Genomic DNA, 12,295 nt, shown 5'->3' on the forward strand with positions numbered 1-12,295 from the left:
TTCAGGAATTATACACACACCACAACTGCAGTATTATCCACAATAAAATACTGAATAAAATTAAACTTAATAATATATCAAAAATGTTAATGAAAGGCTACAGCTACCCACCATGTTCTTCCAGTTCTTTCTCTATTTTGGTACTGCAGCACTGCTGCTGCTATTTGCTTTGTTTGACCATCATGGCGAGCTAAGTCCCTACATTTTGATATCACAATACAACATCCACTGGACTGCAGCTACAAACATGTACATAGAAACGGGAGCTCATAAGCGCTCCTGAATGCCCTGATAACTGAAAAGTTTACAGTATCCATGGAGAACCACAGCGATTTCATATTTTGTTTGTGGGAATCTTTCTAACACCAGCCCAACCATTTGTGCAATCTGCAAAATTGATGCAAAGTGTAAAAATTTATCATATAATAGTATCAAGAGTTCATAATATTAGAAGAGGTACTATTATACTACTATTATGAACTCGATCTTGATAATATATTATTATAGTAACATGTAGCTCACGTACCTGTTATAATATACATGTATATAGCTCTAATGTGACTTACCGATGTAGACTACAAAATTAATATTGATTGACATGTAAGAGGATGAAGAGAAGATGCCTGACCATCACATTATAAATGGGCAAAACGTCGACATGCTTTGGCCATTCAGAGATGGCCAACAGTTTGATGACAAAGAGATGATAAGCCATCTTTAAAATTAAAAATATGACAATCTGCAAAACTACCACAAGAAAGTGGTACCTCTTCCATCCTGATTCCCAATTATTGCTCCTAAATAGTTGAAAGCACCATCTTTACATAGACTCGCTCTTTTATAATATAAAATAACAGATTTTCAACCACTTTAAATGAACCATGCTACATGAAGCACATACAGGGTATGTAAACAAATAGTCTAATCGGGTATCTGGTGAGAAAATTCTCAAGATTTGATTTTCCGTGATTAAATACAAGGGCGTTTTTTATGTTATCTAAATGTGTGCTTTGAAGTATATGTGTTAATTAATACCGTAATTCAGTTGAATGCTGCTCTATTATGGTTAGTGTAATTTTAAAGTATTTCAATCTTGACTCCTTTGTCCCCTTCACCCTAAGAGACTTGTGGCTGACTATATCAACACTGAAAGGTTTCGGTGTCATCCACAATAAAGTTTGTGTTGAAATGTTGCAGTAGAACCCAGCGTGGTCCAATCCGGTGTTTTACTTAGAAATGCAAAACCACTTTAGAAGAGGTTTTAATGTGGTGCAGTAGAAGCCTCGACCCCACTTACTTATGATTAGTCAACATGACATCAAATATACACACCCCTTCTTTAATTGCTGACATTCATGTGATGCTATAGTATAATAATTATATTATGTAATTACTAAGTGCATTGTATGCCCACATATTACATTAATCATAAAAAATTATTTAGATACTAACTGGCTAGCTATTAATTCCAATTACTGATTTATTTCCGTTATCAAAAGTAGAGTAGCCATCATCCGAATCATCTGAATCAATCAAGTTTACTAGATGTTTATCTGCTGCTGCTGAACGACACCTCCACTCACAGAATAGTGAGTATCCATAGTTGTACCAGTAGCCAATACTGAACACTGACTGGTCTGTACCTCCTTCAGGTACTGATATAATATTGTATAGGATCAGTCCAAACATGATCACCACAAATCCTCCAATGTAGAAGGCTGAGAACTGTGTAAACAGATCCATATATATGTGCAGAGACAACTATAATTTTTTAAAACCTCAGTGAAAATGTCAGGAAAACTAAAGCTTTACCTGACATTGATACACTGCTGCTTTACATAATTTGACATTCAGGGAATACATCAAGAGATTTACTTAACCTTTGTATGTATAATGGTACAATCATTATTGTGTTCGCTATTTACTTATGCACTTTAAAAAACTATACAACCTTGGACTACTTCCTTGTATTTTAATCTGACATTTTGTCAGGCAGGTCCCATTGTGGTTGGCCATGCATGATATTTACCTGACAAATGGCCTATGTCAGGCAGTAATAATTGACTCTGCATATGTGTACATGATTAAAGCATGATTTTCTTACAAGGTTGCATAAAATCTTGCAAGGAAAGGACCTTTTACTTTGCACCTGCACCAAAAAGTCTAACAGGAATTATGCTAGGAAAGCATCATTTATGCCTGCACATCTTGCCTTGCAAGAATTTCATGCAAAGTTGCAAATTTTTACTGTAGATTTTTATCAAACAGTATGGTAATACTGTTTAGTAGAGTTTTCTTCTAAAGTGATGGGCGTTGCTAAAAATGCCGCGTCCCACCATAGAAATATATATCATATGTGACAAAAATTACCTTTACAGAATAGTCTTACCCCATTCAACATCAAATAACAAGACTTACAGGTGGCTGGATATGAATTTTATTACAACATAGAATTTTGGTCTGCTAGCCTGACCACAGTTGCAAGGCAAGAGCCCAATCAAAGCAGCACACGACCACCATTTTACATCACAATAACAAACCCATTGGTGAGATGTACCTTTTGTGGTTCCAACAAATGTCTGCCTTCTCCTCTCCTTCTTTTATCTTCAATTAAATAGTAATCTTCTTCATGCCAGTAAACCATACCAAAGCATTAAATTTCTGTATCGACACTTTCTTGCTTATAACGGACTGTAGTACCCTGGGGAAGGACAAATTAACGTGAACTGATAAACATTATGCAATGCATTTAAGCAATGCTTGAAACTATGTTAAGTGAGCCAATGGTTACTATACAAAATATCAATGAAGAGGTTAAATAAGGTTCAATAGATATTTGGATCTTACTGTGTTAAGTGCGTTATGTTTGTACTTTGCATGCTGTGATAATGGTAAAAAAACAAAACCGCTATGAAAATCAGTGTTTCAAAATGACAACATGTGGCACTCACCATTTTGCCACTAACATTCCCCGCATTTATTGAGCAAACACAAACGATCGTCCATGGTCTATAGAGAGTTAGAAGAATCCATTTTTTTAGAATATATTTTAGTGGTGCTAAGGACGTTACATAATTCCATTACCAGTTCACGTGGGCTCACTTTCCCTGCATGCCCTGGTAGCATCGGGTAGCAGCCAAGCTTGGCTTAGAAAACAATTGCAATGGGCCATGCACATCAGAACACACCGTCTAACCTTTAATAATTAGCATTAAGGCCCTCAAATGATCTAGCTGATGATATGCCCTTGTAGTTGGCCATTGGCCAAGGAATATAACAGATGTACCCTCAAGGAATATAACAGATGTAGCCCTCAGGATTTTAGTTTCAATACAAAATAATTCCAGAAACAATTTTGCAGTTATGAAAGTGGTAAACTTTGACCCTATAGTTAGAATTGTACAACTGCTCATATTGTTTCCTCAGTCTGATACAAAATATGCAAACAAAATGTTTGTACAAGGCGGTCAGGACAGGATCTTGTGACTAACATAGTGATTGGCTTCATCCTACAGTTTACACATATCAATTCATATACAGTAGACAATGTCATCCACACAAAGGAGTTGCTTTATTCAATGCTGTTGTGTGCTATGTACATACAGTGGAACCTCAGTTATCCTAATACACTTTCAGTTAACCGGATGCCGAAAGTATATATGTGGCTGAATTTTGGAAAAGAATCCATATGGTTGTGCATGAAAGAATTGGAATTAAAATTTCAGTGAGATGCTGTTAAGAGCACAGTTCATTTGTAAATATACTTCAATAATTTTCTTGTAATTTAAGCAATTGGGATTTGCTTACAACCATTAACATGTAGATTCACACTACACAGCTTGTTATTTGATCATTAAATATTTTAGGTGTCCATATGGTTGAATTTTCAAAATTCGGTCACAGTTATTCTTTAGAGTAGTGAGTGCTAGCTTGTGTTTATTCATTACAAAATGTTTATCTTTAGGTTTCTTCAATAACGTAAATTTTCATGATTTTTGCAGATTGGCAGCTACCCATGAAAACATTTTCCCCCACAGTAATATAATACATTACTTTTTAAGGGGAAGTAATGTGTAGCGGCTTGCTATTTGACACAGTAATACGTTACTTTTGTCACTCGTTACTGTAAAAAGTAATGCATTACTGTGTTACTGTATATAATAATATTACTTTTTTAAAGTAACAAAGTAATATGTAACTTCAATTCTGACTGCAAAATAAGATGGTACATTACTATACACATAGCTTGCAATCCTTCCTACAGATAGCCAACATGATACTGTTCTAATAAGTAAGCATCACTAGTATGATCATATGAACTTAATATTTGAAAGCATGACAGGCTTAACGAAGTTAACAGGAGTTGAACATGTAGCTAGAACAAGTTATGAAACTAGAAGTAGACAAGGCAGCTGGGTTTCTGACAATTTTAATATGTCATCTTACAAAAGTAATATGTTACTTATTTATTTGTAATTGCTCCGTCTTATAATTATGTAACTGTACTGTATTTCTTTTTGCTGTAGTAACGAGTAATAAGTAATATATTACTTTAAAAAGGTAACGACCCCAACAGTGGTTACAATGGCATCTTGAAGAAGTGAAAATCCCTCCCCCTCCTTGAAATTTTGGATGGTAGCAATTCACATAGTTTAAATAACCTATAGTAGTCCTCTTGGGTAAGAAACTATTTATATATATCACTGTCTATGCTGTTGCACAATTCTATATACACAACCAGATACACTAGCACAGTAGAATCTTGGTCAACTGAATCCTAATGCTGTTGGGCTCTTTTGAATAATTTTATAACTCCAATAAATCACACACCTGAAGCACACAGATAACTGAGTCGGATAACTCAGGGTACACATATTGTTCTTCTTATCTGACAATTATTCGTAACAGTTTTCCACTGTATATTCTAGTTACGATACTACTAGTACTTATCTACAGTACATGCACAGCTAGTTTACAAATTTAAACTGGAAAAATGGTGCATGTGTGTACCTTGTTGTTGAACAAGAAGATGGAAAATAAGAAGCTGTAGGCAATGGAAGTTAACAATGACAAACTTGCTACCATGGATGATGATTGTAATATGATCAATGGTAGAACAAAGTAGTATGATGTATTGCAGATTTGATAACCAAGAAAGTACAATACTGTTAAAAAAAATTAACAATGCAAGTTAAATTCAAACTAAACATACTCTAAATTTATATAATATATTAAAAAATTTTAAAAGGGAAGAGGCATTCCCCCAGACCCCTCTATGCTTTGCATTTCAGAGTGTGCTTCTCACACTTAGTGATCCTCTCTCATAATCCATAAAAATTAATATATTCCAAAACATACCCCCCTCCAGCTGGATTGAGCCCTGTTGTTACAGTAAACTTCTGATACTGAGAATAAGGGGAGTATATATAATAAGTGTAATACACTGAAGTAGCCATGGTTCATATGACATACGTATACTATTGACTTCTAGTCAACATGAGTTTTATATATGCACAAACTAACTCATCTAAGTAACTAACAGGCTGTACACACATAGTTTGGCAGTCAATAGGTAGTGTAGTGTAGTGTCAAGTCTGAATAAGGCAACCCACAATCATGTCCACAATTCACAATCAATTATAGCACTTGATAACCAAATGTATATAGTAACAACGTTACCTGCTAGCAACTATCACAATGTCTTTAAGTATGTTTATAAAACAATTCCAGTGATTTTAGTCATACTGCCTGGGGTGATTGGCCATACACCAAATTATTAGCTTTGGTGATTGGTTGTGTAAATATACTAAAGAATTTCAGAAACTGAAAACTACACCTTATTACAATTTATTCTCATTGACGCTCACTGTGGTATGTTTGCAGTATTTACAAGTACTTTAAGTACTCAAGTAAAAAAAGAACAAGGTTTTTGCTTAAATGTGTGCCCCAACTATCAGTTATTGTAAAGTGGCCATTACGCTTTGCTTTCAGCTATGTTCTGCATGTTACACAACTTTACAAATGAAAAACAGTAAGAGAAGTGCATCTGCAATCAATCCAGTCACCACAGAAAATATGGACAATTCCCATTTACAAACGTAGGGAAGCCATCACATGGCCCCATGAATTGACACCTTGGGCTGCCAGCAAAATGCAATGGACAGAGGTAAGTGCATGTTGCATGCATTGTACGTACTGCAGTATGCCAAAAAGCACCTGTCAGGCTGAAATGATGTCAAACAGTGAAAAATCAATTGAGTTATGCTTGTCTGAAGGCATCAGGCAAGCAGGGAGGAAAATAGTCAGTAGAAAATTCTATAGATTGAAAATTTTAAAAATTTGTAGCAAGCTATTGAAAGCATTTAGGGTCATTTTTGGGCTTGGTTATACCTAACCAATACTGCCAAGGTGTCAAGAGGCTGGTTTTAAGGTGATATTGTTGGCCAGAAAAGCCCAAACCTTCATGATCCCTAATATACAGAACTAACATATTGTATGATATTTGATTGCTAATGTTCTGGTCATTTTGAAGAGAAATTATGGATATTTTAAAGAGAGAAGCTATCCAAAACCTCATTAAAATATATTTGAATTGTGTAAATATGTGCCAGGTGCAGTAGTTAGTCTGCTACTGGCAGAGAAGCATATATAAAATAAAGCTTTTTGCACAAAAATCAAAGTATGGGTGGTAGTTGCTCTTTTCATATATCAAGCATAGCTTTAAGCATTACGAACAGTGCCACTCGACCAATTATAATTTTTGTCCAATAATTGATGATAATTATTCAGATAGGTCACGTGACTTTAACAGCTCCTGCAGCCAGACAAAGAAAGTTGCAGGTATGAAGCATTGAAGGGTATAGCTCAGACATCTCCAATGGCATAGCATCTAGGCTATATAATATCGCTTTTGATCAGATGGTGATCAAAAATCAATGGCTTATAACTCTAAAGCTGAAGCATTAATAATATGATAGTATCCACAATTCTACATAATTGAATGGTATCCACAATAGGATATATAAATCCAGTTACAAAATACTGTGCAAATATGTGTATGTACACTACTGTCCAATTAAACATTGACAGACACAAAAACCACCTACAGTGAAACCTTACTTATCCAAACACCAGTTATTTAAACTTTTGGTTAATGTGAGTGCTTTGTTATAGAGCTGAAATGCATAATTTATATTTGTTAATTCAAGATAAGTTTGTACACAATTTCAGAGATACAAACTTTACTTGAATATCAGGTGGACCACGAAGGTTCAGGTAACTGAGTATTACAATAAGGTACCATATAAATTATGCTAGTGTATACACTTACCTGAACGTAAATCCCATTTCATTACTATAACACTTCTTCGATCCAAAATACACCTATCGAGGAAGATGACTACATTGCACAGTGTCAACAACATGTGGCAAATTAAATTATAATGGTCATTGTGGTCAAGGCAGGAAATAAGTGGACATCTGATTTACAAAATCTAAAAGCCCTGATATAAAACACTTCAGGCTACAGTGTACAATCCTTGGAGCTTCAATTATCTAATTACTGGATGTAAACACTGGAAAAACTGCAATATCAGAGTGAGAAATGTCAATAGCCCAAACAGCTCAAGATACCCAAGGAATTGGTAAGTAATTCAAATACATATGAACTGCATGTAATCACTGAAATACTTATAAAATTGTGTGGGAATGCATTGTAGTAATAATTATATATATACATTTGTATGCCAGACATAATTGCTCCACTGAATCCTATTAAAGCTGTAAAGTCTAGTACACTGAGTTCTCCTTTGATCACAACCTCTTCACCAGCATTGGCAACAGCAACACCAAATCCTCCAGCAACACAAATTAAATCTCCAACTAATGGATTATTCCCTGCAAAAACCAAGCATTATACATAATTTCATTCTCATATCTACTCCAACAAAGAATATAAATGCAAGCAGTCTACAACATAAGAGCAATTTATTACAGGATCTACCACCTTTACTATTTTTTTTATATTGATGATCTAAATAAAAGTAAGTACGTAAGTACTGGACGTAAATCTTGTTAGTGAATTCATTACAGTATAGAACTTCTATTATCTGAACACCTGTGTGCCACTAAAGTATTCAGAAATTTAGTGAATTTCTTTGGCCCATTCATTTATAGGCAGAACACTGTTCAAACACTCTAATAGAACATACATACATTATAATGTACACCATTTTATGAACTACTCTAATAAAACAGTCACTACTACGTTTTGGAATATCTTCACTATTTCACCTTTATTAGTGTCTGTCTTCAAATCTTCCAAGATGACAATGACCATACCAGCAGTACTGATGATGATGGAGATGTAGTGGATCAGTTTGTATTTCTTCTTGATCAGAAGGATGGAAAGAGCGGCAACAAATACAGTCATAGAGCCATTGGTGATTGCCTATAGTACAAAAGAATGTACAGACATACAAACAAAATATCTCAGTGGCACCACTCAATATTGGTTCTAATACACTTGTACCCAATGGTGATCCTAGATAGCTTTCACGCTACAGCATATTCAATTCTAAGGACACTTGCCATCCTGGTAAAAAGGTGTGGTTGAACAGATTAGCATAATTAGGTTTAATGGTTTTAGCATCAGCGTACTTAGAGAATCACTTCTAAGCCACTTTAAAGTATTTAAATAGTGAAAATCCTATAGCTTTTGGGAACCCATGCCAGCCCTAGAATCATTACTGTAAACCTGTTTGCCAGTTTAATGACAAAGTGCTCAGATAAGTCAATACGATGGTTCAGAGAATACATGCAGAGCTCCATTCAGTCACTTTACCAGAAGGTACTGTACACTTCTTACTTCTACAAATCACTAAATTGACATTTTGGTGTGTGTAATGTACTTACACTGATATTAATACATACACAGTAAAGCCTTTGGTTGCAATATACAAGGTCAGTGAAACACTGCCAGGCACTTGTGCACTTATGTAGGTACTACTAGTACTTGGAGTCAGTGAAGGAACCATCTTCCTAGAGCAGGCTAGGACTAGTACCCAATACCCATCTGAGGAAGGTGTGGGTGCCCAAGGTCTCACATGAACATAAGACATTGGCAGTAGAAAACCTTGCTGAATCAAGACACATGGTAGCGTGTCGTGCGGCCAAGAAAACTGGCTCACCACACAGTGAGTATATTGACAGGAAGAATGGCAATAAACCTGGAACCTTCCAATTACCAAACAGTTGTGTGATTGTGATCATACGCATGCACACACGCATGTACACACATACCTACACACGTACACACACACACACACCTACACACGTACACACACACACACACACACACACACACACACACACACACACACACACACACACACACACACACACACATACCTACACACGTACACAAACATGTACACACACACGTATAAACAAACCACACACACACGTATACACACACACGTATACACACACACACACACACACACACACACACACACACACACACACACACACACACACACACACACACACACACACACACCCACCACACAACACAGATGCATGGCTGTGCCTACCCAGTAAATCAGCACTAGGACACTGTGCACTGCTCAAGTCCCATGAGTCAGTGCAGACAAATCAGGACTAGTAACGCACAGGAGGCTGTATCTTGTCTTACAGGTAAAGCTGTGGACACCTGAAGTCCCACCAGGATATTCACCCATTATGTAAAAGATGGACAGTTGGTGTTTGCTTCTCTGGTTAACACCACGTATCCATTGATGTTGCAGTTGGGTGGGCTGCTTTCCCCATTGAAACTTATTCACCAGGTCCCCATTTAGCAGCTGAGTAGACTGGAACAATTTGAGTAAAGTTTCTTGCTTAAGGAAACAACAACAGAGCAACCAGGTATTGAACCTTTTGATTACCAGGTAAACCACTTGGCAATGCTGCTTCACTACACATGTACACACATGTAGCCACAATGTCATACAAGTGTAAATACTAGACTGTACGCTACACTAGTATTTGTATTAGTATCACCAATACATAACACACTACCTGATTACTGGCTACTGAAGTGAACTTGAAGCCAAGTGTTTGTAGGTAAGTCCCACACACATCACCTATAGCAACTATTGTACATTTCCACCAGTAGCGTCGTAGTTTCTTCAAGAAGTCTGGTCTGCATGCTATGTATGGACTAAGGATAGCGCTCATAAGGAAGAACACTCCGGCTGTAAGTGTGGATGAGATATCTTCTCCTGTGTGATTCTCTAGTAATGTTGTGAACACCCCGATGCCTGTTACTAATGGTGACAACACCTGGCCTGACATCAGGACAATGGCAAATTTCCTACAAAAAGAAAATTGACACTTTTGTGTTACAAATTTTAAATAAACATAATGTTGCCACAAAAAAGAGCACCTAAAAGTAACAAGGTTGTTATGGAAAAATCAACAAAAGCACATTACATACAATATACATATCCCCACTATAACAGTACAACTACTCTATACAATATAGCAAATCCATAACACAAGAATATGACACATGGTTACTAGAATGCGTGATGTAATGTTAACCACATCATCTGCCAACCACTACAAAACTTAAACAGTCTGGCCAAGTCAGAGTATGGATAAAGACTTTTTTGAGTGCAACTATGCTAAAATTGAATACTGTATAGCCAGAAAGTTTGGCAGGGGGAAACTTTGGGGATTTGTATAATAGCATTTTGGCAAGAAAAAAGGCTTGGCAATTTAGTAGAGCTGATGCACAATTGTATTGGACAAAGGATTTGGTGGATTTTTAGTTTGGCGAAACACCACTCACTTGCCAAATTTGCCAAACTCTCCAGCTAAATGGTAGCCATTATCTTTTAGTAAATGACTGCCTCACTGTGGTCTGACTCTGTAGCTAAATTATGCTTGTGAGAATACCCCCAAGGGGAAAACAAGATTTCAGATATGCCACTACTAAGATATAACCTATTGTGTGATGGGGTGTAGCACATGCCCTATTTTTGCAGGCAACATTAAGTTGATCGAATTCCTTCTTAGGAGGTGGGAACATAGTGGAGATTTTTGGAAAGCTACTTTGCTCCAGGATGTGACACTAGAATTTGTCGGTCTCATATTCCAGGGATGGGATACGGGCATACATGACATTACATACATGGGTGCATTTATCACCATCTTCTCCAGTTTGGTCAGCAGGTGGGAATTTGTAGGGGATTCGTCACCGTAACTCGTCCTCAGGATAGGGGTACTTGCAACAAACATAGGAATGTTAGTGATTCCCGGGGTAATTTGTAACATGAATGTTGTGCCAGGGATGAATTAGTCACACAATCATTGCAAATCCCCACCTCTGATTGAGTCTGACTTGGGCGTAACATCAGTACACATTAATTGGTGAATTATGCACCTATCAATGTCACGCCCCACCTACCCCAGGTCGGACAGCGGGTGGGGATTTGTCACCCAAACTCATCCCCAGGGTAGGGGCATTTGCAACACAAATAGCCATACTTGGCCATATTGTTAGTGATTCCTGGGATAATATGTAACTCGAAGTTGTCTCCAGGAGTGGGGAATTTAATTTGTCATTCAATCCCCACCTCTGCTCGACCTCGAACAGGCTCTGCCTTCTGTGTACACCCTCCAGTGCCTAACTGGTAAAGTAGATAACAACAACGACGACCTGGGGTAGGTGGGGCTTGACATTGATAGGTGCATTACGATCGAAACATCATACAACGTACAATCAATACAATTATACAAACACTTCCAACTTGTTGATATACCATGATAGGATTTTCATTTACAGCCTGGCTTTGCGTAGTTTTCAACCGCTAACGAACATCTAATTTTATTGATTGTGGGTTTGATTTTTAGGTTCATTAAATCCGTTTATCCGCAAACGCAAGGGGCAGGCGCCGATAGTAACTAGAAGGGAGGAATTTTCATCAATACAGGCTATCTTTTATGCATTCCACTCTAATAGGCCAGGCAAACTTGTGCCGTGTTATCAATTAAGTGCACGTATTTCGGACGCTGGCTACCATTTTACAGCACAGCAAGTGTCACTTGCACCTCAAAAACGGTGGTAAAATGTAAGTACATGCTTTAGCTAACGTCTATAGTAACAGACAGCTTGGTTTGGAGTGTTTTCTTTAATAATGAATATAAACGACCTCCCGCCTGCATGGAAATCAATCCAAATTTATGAGAAACAAGTCACTAATCAAGTTTTCCTGGCCTTAGAGAATTGTTA

At 37.0% G+C, this 12,295-nt stretch overlaps 1 protein-coding gene and 1 long non-coding RNA gene across 5 annotated transcripts; both read right to left on the reverse strand.

The window, feature by feature from the left end:
- LOC136258319 (uncharacterized) lies at window positions 1-881 on the reverse strand. Its single transcript, XR_010702749.1, has 2 exons — window positions 768-881; window positions 1-715 (listed from the first exon to the last, which is right to left on the reverse strand). It is a non-coding gene; the product is annotated as an uncharacterized lncRNA (long non-coding RNA).
- A 471-nt stretch (window positions 882-1,352) lies between these two features.
- LOC136258129 (solute carrier family 35 member F2-like) lies at window positions 1,353-11,903 on the reverse strand. 4 transcript variants are annotated; one of them, XR_010702594.1, is made up of 8 exons: window positions 11,814-11,889; window positions 10,078-10,372; window positions 8,293-8,449; window positions 7,737-7,896; window positions 7,331-7,383; window positions 5,011-5,165; window positions 2,558-2,701; window positions 1,600-1,725 (listed from the first exon to the last, which is right to left on the reverse strand). XR_010702594.1 is itself a non-coding variant. In XM_066051432.1 (7 exons), the coding sequence occupies exons 1-7, from the start codon at window positions 11,840-11,842 to the stop codon at window positions 1,456-1,458; spliced, it is 1,107 nt and encodes a 368-aa protein (XP_065907504.1). In that variant the 5' UTR covers window positions 11,843-11,903; the 3' UTR covers window positions 1,353-1,455. The 4 variants fall into 4 exon arrangements, 3 of the variants coding, with proteins under 3 accessions (XP_065907504.1, XP_065907505.1, XP_065907503.1); XM_066051432.1 differs by lacking the exon at window positions 2,558-2,701 and having other exon boundaries at window positions 1,353-1,725; window positions 11,826-11,903; XM_066051433.1 differs by lacking the exon at window positions 2,558-2,701 and having other exon boundaries at window positions 1,353-1,725; window positions 11,784-11,903.
- Between the last annotated feature and the right edge of the window lie 392 nt (window positions 11,904-12,295).

This window comes from Dysidea avara, chromosome 6 (assembly GCF_963678975.1).
Source record: "Dysidea avara chromosome 6, odDysAvar1.4, whole genome shotgun sequence".
NCBI lineage: Eukaryota > Metazoa > Porifera > Demospongiae > Dictyoceratida > Dysideidae > Dysidea > Dysidea avara.

Bases quoted from the DNA above. Each gene is read 5' to 3' on its own strand.
- LOC136258129 (XM_066051431.1), bottom strand. From the start codon at position 11,842: ATGAAAATCCTATCATGGTATATCAACAA. The intron at 8,450-10,077 runs GTAGTGTGTTAT...TTTGTACTATAG, and splicing joins CTTCAGTAGCCAGTAATCAG to GCAATCACCAATGGCTCTAT. The intron at 1,726-5,010 runs GTACACACATGC...CTGTTTACACAG, and splicing joins TCTTCTTGTTCAACAACAAG to TTCTCAGCCTTCTACATTGG.